Below are 24107 nucleotides of genomic sequence, written 5' to 3'. Positions count from 1 at the left end.
CCTTGGGGGCCTCCTCTTGTTGGCTGATTGGCTCCTGACTGAGGAGCTGTTCTTATTGGCTGCACCGTTTCTGAGGAGCTGTTTTGATTGGCTATTTAGTTTCAGTTCCTGAGATGCGAGTCCTAGCTGACCAATCATAATCTGCTACACTGTGGAAAGGACAACTGCGTGAATGTAATTACTACTATCCAATAGTTTAGGATGTGGAGTAGATTTTATTTCTGTGTGTGTGTGTGTGTGTGTGTGTGTGTGTGTGTGTGTGTGTGTGTGTGTGTGTGTGTGTGTGTGTGTGTGTGTGTGTGTGTGTGTGTGTGTGTGTGAGAGAGAGAGAGAGAGAGAGAGAGAGAGAGGAGGGATACACCTGTGGGTGTTAGTAGCCTGTGTTCAAATCTGCTTCCAGTGTGGTAAACCTTTTCTGTGTGCGTGTGCGTGTGGGTATGCGTGTGCGTATGTATATGCGTGCATGTGTGTGTGTGTGTGTGTGCAAGATTTGGCAGAAGTAAGCTATCCACTCTTATGGTGCTAACTGTGGCAGTCGTGCACTTTCTGACTCTGTGTGCAATGGCTTAAGACTGCCCTGCCCCCCACCTTCCCACACACACACACACACACACACACACACACACACACACACACACACACACACACACACACACACACACACACACACACACACACACACACACACACACACCCTTCAAAAATTAAAGGCTCCATTGCATTGTACACCCCCATCCAATCCCACTCTGTCCAAATCAATTTGCTCCCCATGTCTGCACTATGTTTAGCAACTATTATAATTATTGATTATTATCATTATTATTAAGAATTATAATTATTATTATTACTATTGTTATTTTCTTAATTAGATTTAAATTTAAATTAACTTATATTTTTTATACAAGAAAGTCAACATTTTTGTTTTGTACAAAGTGTACGTTATGGAACACATAAAATGGTTCCGAGACCATTGCATACTGTTGCCCAAGAATAATGAGGAATGTCTCAATGATAAATGTAAGAACAGTAATTACTTTTATTAAATATTTCAGAAAATCCTCATGTGTGTCAGGAGTGGCTCATTTTGACTGTTTGTTTGGCTGCAGATGTTGCTTATGAACAATATATCGCTATGCATGGACGGCCTCTTTGTAATGTAACCTTGCGCACACGGTGCCTGACAGCAGAGGGGAGGCGCAGAGGGCTCGTGCGTACATTGACGTCAGAGAGCAAACCTACTGGAATACAGGGCTTTTCTACAGAGCCGTGGATCTACATCGCCATCTGCCGGAGAGATTCCGCGGCGCTGACAACAACAGCATCGCCATCGAGAATAGCAACTTATCACCAGAGTGAAAAAAAACAATATTGCGCATTGACGCCTAAGCACTGTTTACGCACTGCTGCTATGTTAGGCCTAAAGGCTAGCGCCTCAATGGTCGCCACCAGTGACAACAAAAAATCTCGACATCTTAAATAATAACACACATTTTGAGGCCAGATTGTGAGCAAGGGCCCCCTTCATTCAGTGTCCAGGTAAATGAATTTCGCGAAGGGGGGGCATGATAAGTCAAAAACCAAACAAACCAAATAACATAGATCTATTCTCATCTGCAACCATCTCCTACAGATGGTGTATTACTAGGGATATTTAATACGAAGTCCTTTCAATATCCTTATTATCGTCTGCAAACGTAGAGAGAAATTAAATAAGTGTTGCTTGAATCATAATTGTTGTCGTTTCAACATAACTTGGAGGATCAAGGCATAGGCCTTATAGGCTAGTAGGCCCAAGTTTAGGCCGACCTTTCGAAATCAAAACCAAAATCCAAAACGCGCGTGCCTGCCTTCTTCTGCCTGGACCTCAAATCTCAGAAGGAGTGGCAAGAATTCAGCGCTTAGCAACCGTAAACAGAACCTCAGTTCGCCTCCCTCGGACTGTTTACATGCGGGAAAGTCGCTGACAAGGTTCCTCATGTCAAAACTGAAGAACGTCCCAAAAGGTGAGAATGTTACACGACTGTTTATGGCGAATTTGTTTTAGCTGCGGGCGAAAGAATCAACAACTCGTTTCTTCAGGGGCAGATCTCGGCCGTCAGAGAGTAAAAACCGTAGGCCCTACGCCTTCTACCACATTTTGCTCCAGACAATTCTATTAATCAGCTGACCCTACTGCACTCCAACCACTTAAAAAAATAAAATAATAACGTTTAGTTCTAAGCAACTCAGTTGTTTTGACTAACCATGGTGACTGAAATATTCACTAATGAAGCAATTTATAAACCATTTCCCTAGTCGGTATGCATCTGTATCCAGGGTCCCTGGTAGGCTTTTTAGGCTACCCCTGGACAGTCATTTGAAAGGCTTCTCCACCCAATGATGTAATGAGACCCCCCAACACACACACACACACACACCCAGACACACAGACAAACCTTCCTGGGCATTGGACAACTGGCTGTAAGTTATATTTTCCTGTGCTCTCCTCTCCAGCTATGTGTGACTCAAGCAGCCAGCCAGACCCCGTCCCGTCCCGGCTACCCCATGGTATCTCATTTGTCCTCCAACTCTGCAGTGCTTTTGTTATTAGCTCATGTATTTTTTTTTTATTTTTTTTTTAAAGAAAATTGCCTTGCTGCAGCAGCTATGTGTGACTCACCCAGCCAGCGCCAGACTCAGCCCCAGCCCCAACACAAGCCCCAGCCAAAGCCCCTGCCACCCTGTCATGGACCCCGCGCCCACCTGTTGGACTGCCGGAAGATCCTGGACAATCTGGAGCAGGCGCACAAGGCCGACATCAAGACGTATCTGGCCGGGCACCTGCGGCCCGACGCCCTGGGCCATACGCGCTGGGGGCCCAGGAAGGCCTTCTGGGAGGCAGCGGAGGCCTGCGACGGCAGGGGCCGCAGCACCATGGGCCAGCAGGACTGGGCCTCCTTCCTCAGGTAGTCTTTAGAGTGCGTGCCTGCCACGCACATCCAAATCTCTTTTCTTTTTACTTTACTTATTATACATTTTTTACATCCAGATGCAAGGTTACAAGTGCAACAGAGGCTATCTAGCAGAGTTGGCATGAAAGAACGTTAGTAAACCTCCCTCCCAAAGCCTCATACAGTGTTGATGCCGTTGGGCTGAGGGACTGGTCCTTTTGTCCAGCAGTATCGTACTGTGCCTCCCATTGCCAAACCGATGTAGTTGACGAGGTCGCACGTTCGCACACCGAGGGGGACAAACAGGTCCAAGATGACCTCTGTCACAGTGGTGCCGTGACCAGATTGGGATTGAGGTTTAAGGGGGAGAGTGTAACGGAGGCTAACTAGCAGAGTTGGTGTGGAACGTTAGTAAACCTCCCTCCCACAGTGTCGATGCCGTTGGGCTTAGGGACTGGTCCTTTAGTCCAACGGTATTGTACTGTGCTTCCCATTGCCGGACCATTGTAGTTGACGAGGTCAAATAGAACATCTTATGGGTTCATCCCTTCATTCTTTTATAAATACAAACAATCAAGTATGTCCCTGTATCATTAGGTCAGTGGTATCATCGTCTCTGTGCTAAAGCCATTTCTCCCGTTTCTTTCCAAATTGTTCCTCTCGCATTTTCAAACTGTGTGAAAACTTTTCCATGTCCATAAATCTCTTCATTCTATGTATCTACGTATGTATGTAGGGCAGTCATGGGTGAGCCGCGGTTAGGGCGTCAGACTTGCATCCCAGAGGTTGCCGGTTCGACTCCCGACCCGCCAGGTTGGTGGGGGGAGTAATCAACCAGTGCTCTCCCCCATCCTCCTCCATGACTGAGGTACCCTGAGCATGGTACCGTCCCACCGCACTGCTCCCCATGGGGCGCCACTGAGGGCTGCCCCCTTGCACGGGTGAGGCATAAATGCAATTTCGTTGTGTGCAGTGTGTGCAGTGTTCACTTGTGTGCTGTGGAGTGCTGTGTCACAATGACAATGGGACTTGGAGTTTCTCAATGGGATTTCACTTTCACTACTTTACAGAAACAAATTGGTGTGAAATAAATGGGGCGCAGCAACAGTGTGTGGATTTTTCTTCTTAAATCCCTTGTTGAGCAGGGAGCAGCAGGAGAGGGCCAAGCGGGTGGGGGACATGATGGACGCCATGACCAACTTCACCAGCGCCACTACGTCACTACAGGGGCAGAGCGTCAAGGAGGTCGGAGGCAGCGACAAATCACGTAAGAGCATGGGCTTGTGTGTGTGTGTGTGTGTCTGTGTGTGTGTCTGTGTCTGTGTGTGTGTGTGTTTGAAGGACGCTTAACCCTTTGAGGAGTAAGGAATTTCTAAAGGTTCTTCTAGAATTTTACTGGAACACTCTACAGCTCCCATAGACGTCTGTGTTAAAAATCTCGCAAAGTCATTATGACATCATAATGAGAACTCAAAATTTGGGCAAAATTCTAATCACATATTTGTGATGGTACTCCTCAAAGTAATATCATTACAGAGTCCATGACTAACTTTACCAGCACCACCACCTCAATATCGGTCCTGGACACCTATTCTACTTTATATTTATGTGCTCTACTCTCTTTTCTCGTCGTGTCTCCTCTTCTCTCCTCTCATCTTGTCTCCTTTTTCCACTTCATCTCCTCTCCTCTCCTTTCTGCTCTCTTCTCTTCTCTTCTCTTCTCTTCTCTTCTCTTCTCTTCTCTTCTCTTCTCTTTTCTCCTCTCCTCTCCTCTCCTCTCCTCTTTTCTCCACTCCTGTCCTCGCATCTCCTCTCCTCTCCTCCCCTTCCTCCCTCTCATCTCCTCCCCTCTCCTCCTGTCCACTCCTCTCCACTCCTCTCTTCTCTCCTCTCCTCTCCTCTCCTTTCCTCAACTCACCACGCCTCTCCTCTCCACTCCTCTCCTCCCCTCTCCTCCCTCTCCTCTCCTGCCCTCTCCTCCTTTCCACTTCTCTCCTGTCTCCACTCCTCTCCTCCTCTCACCTTTCCTGTCCTCGCCTCTCCTCCCCTTTCCCCTCCTCTCCTCCCCTTTCCTCTCCTCCCCTCTCCTCTCCTCCCCTCTCCCCTCCTCTCCTGTCTCCTCTCCTCTCCACTCCTCTCCTCCTCTCACCTTTCCTGTCCTCGCCTCTCCTCCCCTTTCCCCTCCTCTCCTCCCCTCTCCCCTCCTCTCCTATCCTCTCCTGTCCTCCCCTCCCCTCTCCCCTCCTCCCATCTCCCCTCCTCTCCTCTCCTCTCCTCTCCTATCCTCTCCTCTCCTCCCCTCTCCCCTCCTCTCCTCTCCTCTCCTGTCCTCCCCTCCCCTCTCCCCTCCTCTCCTCTCCTGTCCTCCCCTCCCCTCTCCCCTCCTCTCCTCCCCTCTCCTCTCCTCTCCCCTCCTATCCTCCCCTCCCCTCTCCCCCCTCCTCTCCTCTCCTCTCCTCTCCAGACCGTAGCCGCACTAGCCGTGCCCCCACCCCCACAGTGGCAGGGGAGCCCAGGGCGGTGCTGGACACAGCAGAGGTGTTCCTGGTGAAGCCCAGCCGCAGACATAGGGAGGCCAAGACACCTCCTCACCTCTCCCAGCCTCCCACACCTGCAGGTGCAGGACCTGGATCTCACGACCAGGCAGCAGCATGTGCGGAGGTGTGTCCTTTCCTTTCTTTGTTTCTTTCTTAGAAATAGAGGATTGAAACAAATGCAGCCTGTCTGCACACTGTTTGTGCTGTGTACCAAGAGAAAGGTCTTTGGCCAAAATCTGGGCAATTGAAACAAAAAGGATTCAAATGTGCATTTTTTTGCCCCTGGGACTGTACCAATACCCTGTACCTAAATAACTGTAAGTCACCCTGGATAAAAATTAGTGTGATAAGATGTGAAGCATGTGATGTGATGTCATTGTGATGTGATGCAGGTGGACCAGGGCCGGTTCTGGTACACGCGGACCCACCTGGGGGGCCTGACTCGCGGGGACCAGCTGCGCACGCTGCGGGCATTGGAGCGGAGCGTGGTGCAGCGGCAGGACCTGGCCGAGCGGAGCGGCATGAGTGGAAACAAGATGGCCGACGCACACCACAAGAAGCTAGAGCAGGTGAGGAACGCACCTGAGCAGGGAGCTCACACGTTAACCCTCCAATGCCCATTCGCAGTGGCAATGCTACAATTGGTACGTTTACATGAGGCATTTAAATCCGATTTAACTCACTTTAAATCTCATTAAAACTTAATTCCACTTTAAAAACATCATGTAAACACTTACCGAACAGGATTTAAGTTTATTCCGATTTAAACTTAAGTCCGATTAAAGTGGGTGGTTTATTCCTCTTTTAAATCCGATTAAACACGTTCCTCTGTCATGTAACCTTTTAATCAGAATTACAATAAATCCGGTCGTTCCACGCATGCTCGTTGACCACACGATGGCGCCAAGAGCCCGTGCTCTTTGTCAGTGAGAAAAAGATGGCGGCACTTCCTGTTGATTTTCACATGAAAGTTTTGCTTACTTTAAAGTCCCTAAGCGACTAGAAATGTTGTGGCTTCCATATATTGATGTAAAAGTGCCCCACGAAGTAATGAAGCACAACAAAGTTATGCCAATACCGCAATGCCAATTTTCACCCTCCCCACCCCCAGCCCAATCTGCAACCTGCAAATCCCGGATCCTTGGACAGCAAACCTTTAAGGCAAACAAAAAGGACGGGTTAGGAGAGAGACAAAGAACAGAGAATGACCAACCCGTAAACACAAGAGTGCATTAACCCGCACCTTTTCTAAACAACCCAATTAATTCATGGGTAGGCTTGCCTTGACCAATCAAAGACCCGAAGTCACCTTCGACAAATGATGCACAGGTAGACACACCTGCCGTCTCTGATTGCACGTGTGCCTCACCTGGCACAGCTCTGCACTTCTTAAGTGGAGAAGGCTGCAAACAATTATCCACCCCCACAGCAGATGGGGTAGACATGTCAGGCTTACCAATACCACCTGGGCGCCCAGCAGAAGACACCACAGGTCTACTTTTCTCAACTTGAGCCTTAGAACGTGCCAGTAACACTGGGCAATTTTTCTTCCAGTGTCCTTCTTCCAAACAATAATTACATTGGTCAATTGTTCGTAGGCCTACTTGGTCATTAACATTTGGGTCTAACTTTGGAATCTTGCAATTGCCATGACTAAAATGGTCTTTGCGATTGTAACGAGGAGGAGAATTCAATGAAGGAGAACTAGGATCATAACGATTGTCTTTACGACCATAACGAGGACAATGAGAATGCAATTGAGATTGATGCGAAGGGTTAATTCGATGATCGTGATAACGAGGTGTGCCATGATATGCCTTACTCTTGTGAGTCAATTCAAAACCATCAGCCAGAACAGCTGCTTCTGCTGCAGTCTTTACTCCGCGCCCATTGATTAAGTGAAGAATTCTTTTAGGCAAGATATTCTGAAACTGTTCAAAAATCAGCAAATCACGCAGCGCTTCAAAATTGGCGACAGACTCTGCAGTGAGCCACTGATTAAAACTCTTGGTCAATCTCCTCACCACATCTGCATGAGTTTCATTGCTATTTTTGCTTGAATTCCTGAATCGCTGTCGATAAGCTTCTGGATGAAGTTGGTAACATTTTAAGATGGCTTGTTTTACCACATCATAGTTTCGATTCTCAACAGGTAAAGCCACAAATGCCCTCTGTGCTTTACCCACTAGCCGTGGCACCAAGAGCAGTGTTCGATCCTCATCTTTAATTTTTCTTTCCGCAATTACATGTTCAAACAATGAAAAAAAGACCTCTGGCTCACGCTCATCAAAGTTAGGTATGAATTCCAAATTTTCAAACAACCTATCCTCCGCCTTTTGCTGAAGTTCATGTTCCATCCTCATTTTCTCAACTTCCAATTTACTTTTCTCCAGTTCAAGTCTCATTTTCTCCAATTCAAAATTCTCCAATTCAAACAGCCGTTTTTGTTGCTCAAAACTTAACAAGCTTAGACTAACAGGCGGTGCAGCCTCAATTACAGGTTGCATTTCGGTCTGCATTTCAGTCAGGTGTTTCTCCTTAGCTGACCTAATTGCTGATGGCAAGTCAATTCCCTGACCAGCTAATTGCACCAATTCCTGCTTGTTTAATGCTGCCAACAAGCTCTCCAGCGGAGCCTTGACCAAATCCTCCATTGTAATCATTGTGCCGAATCAAGTCAATGACAAACTAAAAGTATACTAGAACCATCAACAATTTGCCTACTGTGTGAATAAGCCAAAAGAAACAAAAGCAAAACTAGCTCAATCAAGCTAGGCCCTCTACAAACAATCCAACTCGGTCACTAAAACATTGCAGTTTTGTCAACACAGCAAATTAACCATGGAGCATCCCCCTAAACATTTGCCCCCCCACTAGTCTAACCTATTTTCACACAGAGCCCGAGGACGAGGATCATTTACTCACCAATACCTGTGGAGACGTACTATCCCGACAAAGCCGATTCAGCCGTTTCTCCAAGGCGGTGCCCTCGCCCAGACTCTGTGACCGCAGGAACCTAAAACCCGTGCTAGATGGGGATAAAGGCGACAGCTCCTAAAGGCTCTATGCCATGCTACAAACTGCAATGAAACTTGACCAAATGGCTGAAACAAACAAATCAATGCTCTAATGTTCTACCTACACTTGCAAATGTAAACCATCAAAAGCACAAACCAGCGGATCTCCCCAAAGAAATGATGACTGATAGACCCTGAATTAAATCATATCAGTCAATGCACTTGTAACCTAACTACTACCCTTCCTACTCTCCCATTTCCAGTAGAAGGAATTCTTGTAGTTTTACTCAAACTGATCACTATCCAAAATAGCTCCACATACCTTCCTACGCTCTTCTAGCCAGTAGAAGGAATTACAGTAGCTGTTCCAAAAGCAAATGGTATACAAGAAGCTCTACGCACCTTCCTACGCTAACACAGTAGAAGGAATTATCGTATACTTATTGACAACTGTACCCAAAATAGGCCTGCGCACCTTCCTACGCTGCCACCATAGCAGGAATTATCGTAGCCTATACCAAATCATTACCAAATCTCTGAATCTTTAGTTAGGACGAGCCCCCATATGTTACGACCACTGGCTCGTGAGTGATAGTAACATAAAGGGAGACCACGCCGATTTGTGCATTTTACTAAAACAAAGGTTTATTTACAAAAACATGGACGATCAGTAACATGAACCAACCAAGGGGTGTATCAGTAAGTGAGTGTTGTGGTGCGAGTGTGGTGCTGGAGCATGGCTGCCGTCGGCCTTGACCATACGGTCTGCCAGACGAGTGAGCCGAGTCAGAGTGGAGAGAGAGCAAGCAAACAGGAAGGACTCCTTTTGTAGCCCAACCCATTAGCCCAAAGATGTTTCCTGTTCGCATGAGCCCACAGCTCCACCTGCAGGGCTGGAGACAGTGGACAGATCAATTACAAACATATGTAGCACAGCCAAGCTGTAAGGGCTGGGCGCAACACTCCACATCACCCTTTCACCAGTTCGTTTTTCTAAGCTAGGAGGGTGCTAACTAGCATTTGAAAGAACCAGACCCAAAGGGGATTTTACCAGCCTTGAGTCCACTGAGGGAATTCATTTTCGGGCTGAAGATTAGCTTGTGTCCCAGTAGTTCCCCGGAGGTTTGGCGACCACGCCCCCACGCCTTATTTGGCTCACTCAGCACGTGCGTCCTCAGTCCAATCGCAATGCTTTATTTTCCCCAGACGTTTAATCGCATTTAAGTGAAATTGCCATGTATACACGTCGCAAAATAACTCTTAATCCGATCTACTTAAATCCGATCTATTAGATCCGATTCAAAAACATCATGTACACGTAGCAATTGACTGGAGCCCCGGACGATGCCCCTTCCGGCACCCTGCCTCCAACCGCAGCCCAGCCCCCCATGAAAAAAAGCAAAACCGGCAAAAAAAACTGCTTAAACTGTTGATAGAAACCTCCAATAGCATGCTATTATTTTGATAGCGTTGTAATAGCACAGAATAACATGTCAGTAGCGCTAATTGGTGATTCCTGCAATGTTGTCGGGGGTGGATTTTTGGGATGGTTCCACCCCCTTGACCCCTTGCAATTGCCCAGTTGGACCACCCCCAGGACAGACCCTGCCCATTCGTACCCTACGTGTGAGACGAATACAGATACACACGGAAGGCTGGAACTGGAAAAGCATCCGCGCATGAAATATGGACGTAGGTATGACTGTATGAACACGACATACGTACACAATTTGTCAAATGTAGTGTGTGTGAGGGGGTGGAAAAACAACTTCTTAATTCATGGAAAAAGACGATTTGAGAAAGCGAAATGGGTGGAATTCATGGCATGGGTGGTATTTCACGGTAACATTTAACCTGACGTGTCCCTGCATAACACATTCATAGCAGCTGAAGGATTTGTGACTGTTTCATAAGACATGCATACCAAACCTTTCATACAGTAAACAAGGAAGACAAAAGGACAGCAACTTGTAAAAATAAAAGTTGTGATTTTGTGTCTTCTTTCATATTTTACAATAATTTGGCTTGTAGTCGTTAGCTAGTCTGATTTATTTTCTTCCTGATGACAGGAGTGGGTGAGAAGCTGTCTTATTTTTATGTATGGGGAGGATGGGAAGTTTCCCCTTAACCCATTTTGTCCTAAGCCCTTTTTGGTTAAGGGTTCTCTCTGCCTATCAAATCCTAAATATCTCAGCCTCCGAAGCACATACAAACATGAGATAAGTTGCCTTTAAAATCTAGAACCTTCGTTTTACACTAGTATGGTGTTCATTCAGCTCTAACATACCCACATCTTTAATAAAATAGCTCAAATCTCAAGAACTTGAATGCAGCGTATATGTCGCTCCAGGACACAATGGGTTAATCCTTTGTGTGAGGTACCTTGGGATATGACTTGTGGGGATGGAGGGAATATGGGAGTCCACACTTTAACCCTTTGATGCTCTGGAGGAAAAGGTGTGATGCCGAGTCGACGCTACACCGTAGGGAGATCATTAAAGTCCTTGACATCATTCACACTTATCCTCCTAAAAACAGCAACTGGTGGAAACTCAAACACACAAGGGAATGTTGTGAATATGTGTGTCTGTGCGTGTGCGTGCGTGTGTGTGTGTGTGTGTGTGTGTGTGTGTGTGTGTGCGTGCGTGTGTGTGTGTGTGTGTGTGTGTGTGTGTGTGTGTGTGTGTGTGTGTGTGTGTGTGTGTGTGTGTGTGTGTGTGTGTGTGTGTGTGTGTGTGTGTATAAATGCACGAATATTGTGTTGTGAGTGGAGTAATGATCATTGCACAATGCACTTTTATGCACTGAAAAGTTATGTATGACACTATTTCTAAGCCCTAACACTCTAAGCTCTCTAAGCCCTAACACTCTAAACTCTAACTTTCTAAGCCCTAACACTCGTATTAGTTACAAATCAAGCAATGATGCGCAATAGAGAGACAGGACAGGCTATTTTGGGCAGTCAGTCTCCCAGGTGAGGTGAGGATGAGTGCAGTTAGCTGTGTGTGTGCGTGCGTGTGTGTGCGTGCGCGCGCGCACGTGTGTGTGTGTGTGTGTGTGTGTGTGTGTGTGTGTGTGTGTGTGTGTGTGTGTGTGTGATCCACAGGAGCTGCAGAAGCTCTCGGTCCATTCACATTCGGGTCCCAGCAAAGAGCGTCTCCGGGTCATTAGTGACGTCTTCACTGACGTGTGCGACAGGTCACCTGCGTTTGGAAAATTCCTCCGAGAAATCAAGGTTGTCCTTTACGCACGCACGCGCACACACACACACACACACACACACACACACACACACACACACACACACACACACACACGCATACACGCACACACACCTATCTTTCTCTCACACACACATACATACAGTATAGTACTCTCTTTCTCTCTCTCTCTCTCTCTCTCTCTCTCTCTCTCTCTCTCTCTCTCTCTCTCTCTCACACACACACACACACACACACACACACACACACACACACATACACACACACACACACACACACACACAGAAGAGCATTTATAGAGCCCTGGAAGCTAGCGCCTGGACATAATTATTCCTGGCTGTAGGTCTACAGCCCACAGCAGCCAAGGGTGACTAATTAGTGGGATACCTGAAATAACTGCCAGCCCAGCCCAGCCAAGCCTAGCCCAGCCCAGCCCAGCCAAGCCTAGCCCAGCCCAGCCCAGCTCAGCTCAGCCCAGCCCAGCCCAGCCCAGCCCAGCCTAGCCCAGCCCAGCTCAGCTCAGCCCCATCCCATCCCAGCCCAGCCCAGCCCAGCTCAGCCCCATCCCAGCCCAGCCCAGCCTAGCCCAGCCCAGCCCAGCCCCATCCCATCCCAGCCTAGCCCAGCCCAGCTCAGCCTAGCCTAGCCCAGCCCAGCTAAGCCCAGCCCAGCTCAGCCCCATCCCAGCCCATCCCAGCTCAGCCTAGCCCAGCCCAGCCCAGCACAGCTCAGCCCCATCCCAGCCCAGCCTCCTTAAATCAGAGATATTCTATAGAGATATGCCAACATAATAGGTTTCTATGGGCACCTAACGCGACCAGGTTCCGGTCTGCCTAAAGGGGCGTGTCATAATGCTCCTACAATGAATAGAACAGTCCTTAGGTCTGCCTAGGTCTGCCTAAGGGGGGCCATAATAGAACCAGGAAATAATGGGCCAATGGAACCTCTCTCTCTCTACTCTCTCTGCTTAAATCCTCTCAGAGATTAAGTGTCAAATCAATGTCCTTGCACTAATGATGGATGTTGTATTACTGCATCTTCTCCTGACCTTGTTTTGTGTTATCATTAATTTAGTATTGTATATATTATTTATTTTAAATCAACTTACTTGCAGTTGTGATTAACACACAGACGCACACGTGGCCGTAACAACCCCCCACCTGGCTGCTCATTTGTTTATTTATATTTTCTCTTTCTGTCCATCACTGCAGGCAGAGTACGATACCTACATTGAAGCTACACTCCGCCACTTCCAACCCGTCTTTCAGGATGTGGTAAACATACACGCGTGCGCGCGCACACACACACACACACACACACGTGCGCGCACACACACACACACACACACACACACACACACACACACAGACACACACACACACACACACACTCACAAGCACACACATACTGCACGCATGTTCACACACACATACACATACACATAGACACACAAACGAACGCACGCATGCACCCACACACACACTCCATCACACCACACGGTACCCCACACACACACACACACACACACACTCACAAACACACACATACTGCACGCATGTTCACACACACATACACATACACATACACATACACACACACATAAACGAACGCACACATGCACCCCCACACACACTCCATCACACCACACGGTACCCCACACACACACACACACACACTCACAAACACACACATACTGCACGCATGTTCATACACATACACACACACACACACCCAAACGAACGCACACATGCACCCACACACACACTCCATCACACCACACTGTACCCCCACCCCCACACACACACACACACACACTTCACCACACCAAACCGTACTGCATGCGGCGTGCACACACACACACACACACACACACACACACACACTTGTTTTTTTTAAAGCTTTTGAGGAGGTGGACATGTGGAATTTGAGTGACAGTTGAATTTTTAAAAAATCTTCAAAGAGGAAAGTTCAGAATACTGCACCCTGATTGCTGTTATTTTTTATTTTCTATTTGTTGGAGAAATTAATAAAGAACAGCAATCAGTGTGCAGTGTTTTTAACCTTTATCCTTGGACAAAAAAAAATGTCATCCTTGATGAAGCTTTCTCACCTCAAACCTGCAGCAATATTACTGAAGGCTTTTGCACAAGGAATTTAGTGAACTTAAATTTAATAAACAGATTTTTTTTTTGTTTTTAACTGTAACTCATCTCCCTCCCCACTCCTCATCTTCAGGCGGAGATCTCTGGGGTGCTGTGTGGGGAGATGGGCAGCTGCTTTGTGGGGGAAGGGGAGCTGGAGGAGGCGGAGAAGGAGGTGTCAGAGCTAGTGGAGGAGGCCAGGAGAGTCCTGGAGGAGAACAACAGGTGGGCATCCATGCGTGCGTGCGTCAGTCTGTCTGTCTGTCCACACATGTGAGCTGAAGTTAGTACATTGATGCCAGGATTTAGCTACCAGTCACATTCTATGAACTTCACAGGTACTATGAGCTCCCAAGAGAATACATTCAATCACCCAAACAACTTGTCATGAGTGACAATAGCCAAAATGACACATAGCCTCTTTGAGCAGATGGGGTCGCCGGCGGGCTTATTCACTGTATATACTCAACTAGACTACATCACGGCCCAGCCGTGTCTTGGTCGGCTGGGCACTGGACTGCTACGTGAGCAACCCGGGTTCGATTCCTGAACCGGGTCATGTTCTGATCCTCCCCCGTCTCTCTTTCCCACTCATTTCCTGTCCCACTCTTCACTGTCCTGTCTAAATAAAGTTGAAAAACCAGAAAAAAAAAGTATTTAAAAAAAATAGACTACATCATAATAACATTGTTATGACATTACAGAGAGCCTTAATAACAGATTGACATAGCCATTACAATTTTGGTGACAGTAAGGTTATAACATACGTATTCTGTTAATGAGATATAATGTTAAAGGGACACTCCACCCATTTGCATTAGGCTTTCCGTTGCTAGACACCCAGTCATACTTTTCAATGGTCATGCAACACTCTCTCAATTCCCCCTGAGACAGGAGAAATCTGTATTCCCCTCTTAACACTTCCTCCTACAATGATGTAAAAATAGTCATTTTGCATCATTGTAGGAGGAAGTGTAAGAGAGGTGGATTTCTGTTGAGACTACAAGCCTTTTTCCCACCCTTTCAACCCCGCCCATAGGGGGTTGGACCTAATGTGCTAACAGACCCATCACAGATCAGTGTGCCAGTGCTTTTGAAATCACTGGCATCGAGGCTCCAGTAAGTCACTGGCAGAGCTACCTGGTTGTGGCCTGTGGAACTTGAGGATTGCAATGCATTATGGGGATTGTTGTCACAAATCCACAAACACTAAAAAGTCATTCTCTGCCTTTTCTTGGCCAAGAAGGCACCAAATTAGAAATGTATGTTACTATTCTACTATACATATGACCCACTTTCAGTACATATTCATGTCTCCACCGGTGGAATGCCCCTTTAATAACAACTTCACGTGAGTTATGACAGTGTCATGGCATGCTTATGATGGTGCTGTCATGTAAAGTGTCGGCAAAATTGGTTTGTGTGTTTGTTTGTTTGTGTCCAGAGTCAGGCAAGAGTACCAGCTTGCACAGGAGAGCTGTCCAGACACCACAGAAGATAACGGTACATAAAAGTGTGTGTGTGTGTGAGTGAGTGTGTGCGTGCGTGCGTCCGTGCGTGCGTGCGTGTGTGTGTGTGCACCTGATGTCCATTGATGGGCAACCCACAGTCAATCACATGGGTAAAACTAGATCATTCGGAATATTTTGCACTGGATTGCACTGGATTGGAGTCCAGGTTGCATGGCCACTTCTGCTTACTGTATGTCCTATCTCTCTGACCCTCTGCCTGTATCAAGTCAAGTCAAGTCGGCTTTATTGTCCATTTCTGTACATGCACTGGTCATACAAAGAATCAAAATTATGTTTCTCACTTTCCCATGCAGACATAGACATACTTTAATACAGACATCAGGGCTGGACTGGCCATCTGGCATACCAGGCATTTCCCGGTGGGCCTGCACCATCGTGCAGAATTTTTTTTTTTCATTTCTGAAAATAGGGGCCCACGAGGGTGCGGGGCCCACCGGAAAGTCAGTTCTGCAGTTCCGCTAATTATGACGGGCCCCTTTAAGCCAAAAGCGCCCGGTCCCTATTTATCGCCCAGTACAGCCCTGACAGACATAGACATACTATGCTATGTATGCAGTGGTGTCAAAAGTTAAAGTAAAAGTAAATTCATGGTGTACTGTAACTACAACACTAGCACATGGTATTGCATAGCTTTTACTCCTTGGTACCTAATGAGGTAGACTGTGTTACTGAAAAACACTAGAACCCACCACAAACTTGATCCAACCTGCACAGATTCAGCCGATTGTAAGACAAGAATGTTTGTACACACGTCTACTGGTTACTCATGCAAGTTACCCGTGTTGGATGGAAACTGTGTTTCTTTTTTTCCCACTTTTACTCTTGACACCTCTGTCTGTATGTTCTCTCTCTCTCTCTCTCTCTATCTCTCTCTCTCTCTCTCTCTCTCTCTCTCTCTCCCTCTCTCTCTCTCTATCTCTCTCTCTCTCTCTCTCTCTCCCTCTCTCTCTCTCTCTCTCTCTCTCCCTCTCTCTCCGCCTCGCTGTCTGTTTGTCCTATCTCTGTGGCCCTCTGTGAGCAGCCTCCCCATTGGGTGAGCAGGAGGTGGGCGTCCTGGGGGAGCAGCAGCAGCCACAGCCGGAGGAGGAGAGGGCAGAGGAGGTGAAGGAGGAGGAGGAGGAGGAGGACGTGAGCACCCTGCCCAGGAGGAAGCTGGTGTGGAGCGTCTGGAGGGAGGTGCAGATGCTGGAGAAGGACATCAAGGAGAACATGGTGTCCACCACCACCACCTCCGCCACTGAGAAGTACATCAGGGACGCCAAGGTGCGCCACGTTCTCCCCTCGTCGTCTCTCTGTCTCTGTCTCTGTCTCTGTCTGTCTGTCTGTCTGTCTGTCTGTCTGTCTGTCTGTCTCTCTCTCTGTCTCTCTCTGTCTCTGTCTCTGTCTCTCTCTCTGTCTCTGTCTCTGTCTCTCTCTCTCTCTCTCTCTCTCCCTCTCTCTCACTCTGTCTGTCTCTGTCTCTCTGTCTCTCCATTACTTTTTTCAAGCCAACCAGAACAGTCTCAGTGCCCGTGCCCACACCAATTATGTTCAGCACTGAACTTTTCCACACGTGACTTTTTCTGTCAGAACCATTTCAGTCAAGAAACACAAGAGAAGAATATGAATGAAATTTCTTTTATTGAAATTATGAATTACATTTGGCGGTATAGCTCTGTTCGGAGGAACCCCCCTATTTCCATGAGCAGCATGGAAAAGCATTTAGTCAGGGGGCAGCAGCAGTTTAGGGAATTCTCACCCCAGCAGGACAGGGCGAGAGATAACCCCCCATGAACAGAGCCAAGCGATGTGACAAGAGAACATGTCACATCATACACGACAAGGTGGAGCAGGGGAGGTGGTGGGTAGCAAAAACCGAGCAGCATACAGTTGAGAGGAAGTGGATAGAATTTAAAAGGCGTGCTGAAGCTGTGTGGCCAATCGCTAGGGAAGAAAGATTATCAGCTGAGGGAATGCACCTGGATCAATTAGGAATGAATTAGATGAAGGGGAAGGCGGCAAGCTTCTTGACTACCATGGCCTGGCCAGAACTGACGTTAGTACTTTATTTTTTACCCAGATGAACCTGCTGCCTCCATGTTGTTGTCACGGTTTGTATTTTTTGTTTCGCAAAACCTGCCAACAACTCAGTGCCCCCCCCCCCTCTCTCTCTCTCTCTCATCTTCTTTCTCTATAGTATATTACACTACCTCCATCTCCAAGAAGTACATAAATGATGGATGCTAAATTGCCATATCTCTCTCTCTCAATTGATCTTGGTCTCTTCTCTTTAGACCAGGAGAAGGCCTTTGACAAAGTTTCGCACATGTACATGCTAAAAACTCTGAAAGCCTTTGGGTTTGGGGAGGGGTTTGCGTCATACATCTCGTTGCTGTACAAGGATGTGTACAGTATGTTGAAGATCAATGGATCTTTGACAAGGCAGTTCCCAGTCAGCAGGGGCATTCGCCAGGGTTGCCCTTTTGCCCGAGCTGCTCCACTCTCTTGCCATCGAGCCCCTGCTGGGGCACCTGAGGAAGTATCTCACTGGAGTAACCGCACCAGACTGGGCTCTCCTCTCTCACCTCCCGTCAGACTCACAGCTTATGCTGATGATGTGACGGTGGTGATAAGGAACGACAATGACATTGCTGTCCTGTTGTCGGCTCTGGACCTTTTTGGAAGAGCTACATCAGCCAGCGTCAATTGGGATAAATGCACTTCCCTTCTGTTGGGGGATTGGGCAGACACCCTGCCTCCAAAGTTGCCCAAAGCATGTGTATGGGGGAAGGGGGGTTTCAAGATCCTTGGGGTGTTTTTGGGGTCGGATAAGTATATGGCCAAAAACTGGGAGGGGCTTTTGGACAAAGTCAAGGGGAGACTACACAAAGGGAGGTGGGTGCTGCCCCAACTATCGTACAGAGGCCAGCGTCTTGTGATTAACAATCTAGCTGCCTCTATGCTCTTTCACAGGACCAAAGTGCTGGATCCACCCAGTGAACTCATTGGGTCAATCCAAAGGGAATTTCATTCTTTTTTGGGGGATGGTTACAACTGGTTGGCTCCTGGGGTGTTGCATTTGCCTTTGTCTGAGGGTGGGCAGGGGTTAATACATGTGGAGTCAAAGGTGTTGGCACTGCGTCTTCAGACACTTCAAAGACTGCTGTATTCACCAGAGGGTACACCATGGGTGCAATTTGGACTGGCAGTACTCAGGAAAGCAGGGGGTGGGCTGCTTGATAAACACCTGGTGTTGATGGACTGTGACTGGGCGCAGAGAAGAGTGCAGCCCCACTCCTCCTTCTACAGCTCGGTGTTCAAAGCTCTTGGACTTTTAAGTATGTCAAGGGAGGGTGATGTTCATTTGGGGCAGAAGAACCTTTGTTTTATAACAAGTTTCTTGGGGCACAGCAGGGTTTTTCACCTTTGTTAATTGACCTGTTCATTGGGCGGGGTTTTTCAAGGGTAGGAGACCTGCTAGACCTACCAAATGAGGGGTGGAAGCCTGTTGAGCTATTGGCGCAACAGCTGGGGTTCAGGTCACTGAGGACTATGGGAAGGCTGCTGGGGAGCTTAAAGGATTCATTGCCGGACGGGTTAAGGCTGTCCCTTGGGCCAGGCGCGGCCAGGGGTGTGGGTACAGACACGCCGGGTTTTCCTGATTTTAAGATATCCCCAAAATTCACTGGGGTAGGGGTGCAGGTGGGCTCACTGCTTAAATGGACAGACTGTACTGGGCTGGGTTTTTGTACAGTTGGGAAGAGGCTGCTATACCATGTGTGTGTGAAGAGCACTTACGGTTCGCAACTCATTGGGCGGCCAGACACTAAGTGGAGGACTTTTCTGGGTGCCGGCCAATCCGCAGCACCTTCTTGGAGGACTTTGTATAAAAGCCCGATCCCCAAACGAGCTGGTGACCTTCAGTGGCGCATCCTACACTGTGCTATGGCCACAAAGGTGTTTCTTGCAAGGTTGGGGGGTGGGGTCTCTAACCTTTGTACATCATGCAACGTACCTGACTCTGTGTTCCATGTCTTTTCTGAATGTGTAAAATTAAGTCCATTGTTCTGCACGCTCACACGAGTTTGCGCTAGATTTGGTTTCATTTTTTCCAAGGAATTGTTTATTTTTGGCGTGAAGTACTCAAAGAAAGCTGCATCTGTATGTACATGTTTAAATTTTCTTGTTGGTCAAGCCAAGATGGCTGTGTGGAAATGTCACAGGCTAGAGCAGGAGGGCAAAACAGTGGAACAAATTGACATGTTCAAAATGTTAGTTGAGGCAAGGATCTCAGCAGAATTTGCCTATTTTCAACTTACTAACAACATTGATATGTTTGGAAAGAAATGGTGTATGGACAAAGGCTTGTGGATAGTTGATAGTAGCCATAAGCTACGCTTCATTTGGTAATAATGTGGTTGTATTCATGTGATGGGATGATGATGGGGTGGGGCAAGGGCTGTAAGGTTTGTTGTGGTTATGAGGGAGAGGGCTCCTCCCTTCACTATGCTGGATTTTCGACCTATGGAGTTGGCTATATCCTGTAATGTAAAATAGTGAAGGTGTCACAATAAACGATGTGTTAAAATTCAAATTCTCTCTCTCTCTCTCTCTCTCTCTCTCTCTCTCTCTCTCTCTCTCTCTCTCTCTCTCTCTCTCTCTCTCTCTCTCTCTCAACTGCCTCCCCATGAGTCTCTAGCTTTCCCTCTCTCACTGTATCGGTCTCTTTCTGTCCCTCTGCATAACACCAGACAGAGACCGTTGTATTACAAATGGCATCATTGTGTGTTGTGTCCCCTCAGACTGAAATCCTGCACCTGCTGACTGGCAATGAGCACCTAAAGAACAGCAACAAGGCAAGTGGAGATGGGCATGCTTTTTGGAAGTTTAAGGCCATTTTCTGACCCTTTCAGAGAGACCTTGTTCTGACAAATGATGAGCTAGCCACTCAGCATACCTTTACATTAACCCTGTGAAACCTGAACCATGAAAGCAATGAGAGAAAATTCATTTTTTTTGGAATTTGCTTCAATATTGGTCCCTTATAAGAAATGTAAAAAAAAAAAATCAAAATTTTGTTAAGGTCACTGAGATATTTAATGCATCATATATGATGCATCAGGCTTTAAAGGAATGAAAATTCCAATTTCATGACCATTGAAAAATGACTTTTAATGCATTTACAACTTTTTTTTAATTTAAAAAAGTTGTCAGACAATTTAATTTGAGGATTATCTTTAAATATTTAGTGAGATCCTGCCATTTTTTTAAGCCTATCCTTGTTTTAGCAGGACCATATTTTACATTTCCCACAGCCTGGTTGGGTAATTTTTTAAAATCTATGTAAAAACATAGCTGATCGAATGCTTAACAACCTATTTATGAGTGTAATATAGATCATTATTCATTTTTGATGTGTAATTTGAATATATGGGTCCATTACTACAATTGGATCATTTCTCCATTCACTTCAATGCATTTTTTACGAGATCATAATTTCAACATTTTGCATTACATTTTCAAAATTGTAAGTAAAACCTGTTTCTTAAGGCAATATCTTTGTCTTGAAGTAAAACAACTTGTGTGTTTTGTTAAACGATCGTCGTGGTATGCTTTGTAAGTTTCCCTATGGAGCAAATGCATTGATGGCTGACTTCCTGCCACCGCCGGATGGTGCTTATTTGTTTCATCAGTTTTAGCACGATCTCTCTGCAACACGGTGTAAAAATATAAACTCTTCCTTGATTAATTGCACAAAGCAAGTGTTCATATTTAAAGGATGTAGAGTTATATTTCGGAAATTTGTACACAAACCTTTTGCAATTTGACGATATCTCAGCGTCGGTCAGGGAAACCGCTTCTACTCCATTTTTGTATTTTTCGCCGAGCTGTGATCAACTTGTTGTTGACCGCTGCTCTCTTGTGGCGGTTTCCGTGTACTGCAGGACGTTTGGAAATGACACGCAGGATGTTTTTGAGATCTATTTTTTTTGTGTCAGCGTGGAGAGGGCTTTGAATTTGATGCATCAAATATGATGCGTCCGGCGCGATAGGGTTAATGTTTGACAAATATTTGTTGTCTCTTAATCTTGTCTTCTGTTAATGTCTGTGCTAATGTAGTACTGTACATGCTTACACACATGATAAGTTTGAAGTTTATTTATTTAACAAAGGGACAGCATATATTACTAGCCTGGCTCTCACTTAGACCCTTCTAGCATTTCCCGCTCATTTTCGTGAGCTCGCACGAAGGTCTGGAAATCTTAAGGGCCGTACACACACATCGCTGCTATTTACTAGCTTCTCGCTTGCTCGCCTACTCGCCTCTCTTTCATGGAACGTTCACTGAAAGTTCCCGCGGCTTTAACTGCCAATGAACAGGCGAGAAGTACCGAACTCTGCCTTCCAATTGGTTACTCGGGATCCGCCCACATCGCATCGCTTGTACAGTACTCGCCTACTCGCCTGCTAGTCTCGCTGGAACACATTGACATTCTATTGAGTTCATTCGCTGAGCGAGTACCTAGCAGTGACGTGTGTGTATGACCCTTTAGACGAGCCCGAAAGGAATCAGAAATGTCACAGCCTGTCCAATCAGAATCGCGGGGAGGTATCGCGGGGCAGGGTATATACAAGTCAGTTGTTGAAGTAGTACGGTATGTGATTTAAAAAAAGCCACGTGAATTCTCCAATCAGGTCCGAGCTGTTTTGAACACACCCACGCCTTTCCAGAGCTAAGCGATTGACAATGTTCCAGATGGTTGGTAACAACCACCGAGTGAGAACCAGGTTAATACATTACTAGCATTTAGAACAAAATGCTTAATATAGAAAAGGCTAGTTTCCATCTTTTATGCCTTTACAGGTTTGAAGGTCCTTAAATGAAATAAAAAAAACAAGTATTGCACACAATTATTGCATACAGATAAGATTTGGGTGGTTTGGGTTTGGACTGAGCACTTGCCTTCCAAATGTCCATGCCAGCTCATTACCATGTGGCCGACAATACAGTTGGTTCCAATGGCGGCTCTGGACTAAGGGCTCACAGGCATACAGCATAATGTATTCTCCTCTGCCCAGGACATGGAAGGCATTCTGGATAAGTCTCTGAATGGAGTGGTGTTGGATGACACGATGAGGAAGTATGTAACACACACACATGCTCACACACTCACACACACACACACACACACACACACACACACACACACACACACACACACACACACACACACACACACACACACACACATTACATTGTTGTAATTTGATCATACTAGTAAAGAATATTAGTTTATTACTTTGTAAATATTCATGAAAATATCTTTTGGCAAAACAAAAGGCAGCACAGTTTCAAAGAGCAGCAGACTTTTTCTCCATTTGAATGTAGGCGTAGTTGCTGCACTTTGTAGGGCAGTATTGATCGTTGATGCTGTGCATCCTCCTCCACGTCCACAGGGAGATATGGGACAGCATCAGGAGCTCACTGGGCATAGGGACAGAGGAGCAGCGCCCTCACCACTAGCACTCTAGCACTGCACTGCTGGGTGGGACTCTACTGTACACCCCACACTACTGACAGGAAATAAAGATGACTGGATTATTTTATAGTAAGTGCTGTCCTGTTTGTCTGTGTTTCTGTAGCATCTTAGCAGAGATTCTTTAAGTATAGAGATATGCCAACATAATAGGTTGCTATGGGCACCTAACATGACCAGGTTCCGGTCTGCCTAAAGGGGCGTGTCATAATGCTCCTACAATGAATAGAACAGTCCTTAGGTCTGCCTAGGTCTGCCTAAGGGGGCCATAATAGAACCAGGAAACAACGGGTCAATGGAACCTCTCTCTCTCTACTCTCTCTGATCTTAGTGCAGATTGGCCCGAGGGAAACACTCAACCACGTACATCATAACAACATTGCTATGGCAATGCAGAGAGTCTTGAGTAACAGATTAAGACTTGGTCCTTGTCATTTTGGTGACAATAAGTTTATAACAGAGGGTTAAAGAGACATAGGATGAAGACACACAGGACAAACATGTGTGCAATGAGACTGTGCAATTATACTATACTATGTTGTTTAAGACTGTTTATCATATAACAGTTTTAAAAAGAGAACTTGGATTAGCAGCAGACAGCCCTTTTCCACCATTCCATCAGACAGTCAGTAGCTAATCATGATGTTGACAACAACATTGTTGAAAAAATGCCCTTTGTATTACCTTAATGGTCATTTTGAGCAACTTGTAATATGTTGATTGCACTGTCTATCACAATGACACATTTGCTCCCGAGTCTTGCTGGGCTTTGAGATGCTATAGTGTCGGTATTGACGTGACAGAGACCTTTTCACCTTGTCACCTTGTCACAAACACTATCAGACTTTACCCTCCCCCACCCCAGAACGGCAGAGCAGGCAGACTTCCAGCAGTCAATCCAAAGGTCTGGATCCATATCACACACACATACACACACACACACACACACACACACACACACACACACACACACACACACACACACACACACACACACACACACACACACACACACACACACACACAGCTCTTCTCAATAGCAACAAACGAACAAAATATCTCAACTTAGTTCAGTATCTCTCATTCAGGTCAACCACTGTATTCTGCCTTGTGAAAAACCACCACGTTTTTGTATTTTTAATGAAACACGACTAGGGAAATGTATTGTAAGGGCACGATGTATACGTAGCTGATAAAGTCGGCTATCAGTAC

General features: G+C 46.4%; 1 protein-coding gene across 1 annotated transcript; it reads left to right on the top strand.

Annotated features, from left to right (window-relative positions):
- Nucleotides 1–1887: 1887 nt before the first annotated feature.
- LOC134440912 (uncharacterized protein C6orf118-like) lies at nt 1888–22971 on the top strand. Its single transcript, XM_063191066.1, has 13 exons — nt 1888–2003; nt 2624–2945; nt 4076–4197; nt 5395–5591; nt 5860–6036; nt 11591–11719; nt 12917–12979; nt 13941–14071; nt 15291–15349; nt 16400–16641; nt 20160–20213; nt 22438–22499; nt 22816–22971. Exons 1-13 carry the CDS (start codon nt 1976–1978, stop codon nt 22880–22882), a joined length of 1653 nt encoding a protein of 550 aa, XP_063047136.1. The 5' UTR covers nt 1888–1975; the 3' UTR covers nt 22883–22971.
- Nucleotides 22972–24107: the final 1136 nt, after the last annotated feature.

Source organism: Engraulis encrasicolus, chromosome 24 (assembly GCF_034702125.1).
Source record: "Engraulis encrasicolus isolate BLACKSEA-1 chromosome 24, IST_EnEncr_1.0, whole genome shotgun sequence".
Classification (NCBI taxonomy): domain Eukaryota; kingdom Metazoa; phylum Chordata; class Actinopteri; order Clupeiformes; family Engraulidae; genus Engraulis; species Engraulis encrasicolus.
The sequence above is the reverse complement of the archived record's forward strand: the minus strand, read 5'-3'. Positions and strand labels throughout refer to the sequence as shown.

Excerpts from the sequence above, each read along its gene's own strand:
- LOC134440912 (XM_063191066.1), top strand. The coding sequence starts at position 1,976 with ATGTCAAAACTGAAGAACGTCCCAAAAG. Across the intron at positions 4,198-5,394 it reads CGGAGGCAGCGACAAATCAC|ACCGTAGCCGCACTAGCCGT; the intron begins GTAAGAGCATGG and ends TCTCCTCTCCAG. Across the intron at positions 14,072-15,290 it reads GTCCTGGAGGAGAACAACAG|AGTCAGGCAAGAGTACCAGC; the intron begins GTGGGCATCCAT and ends GTTTGTGTCCAG.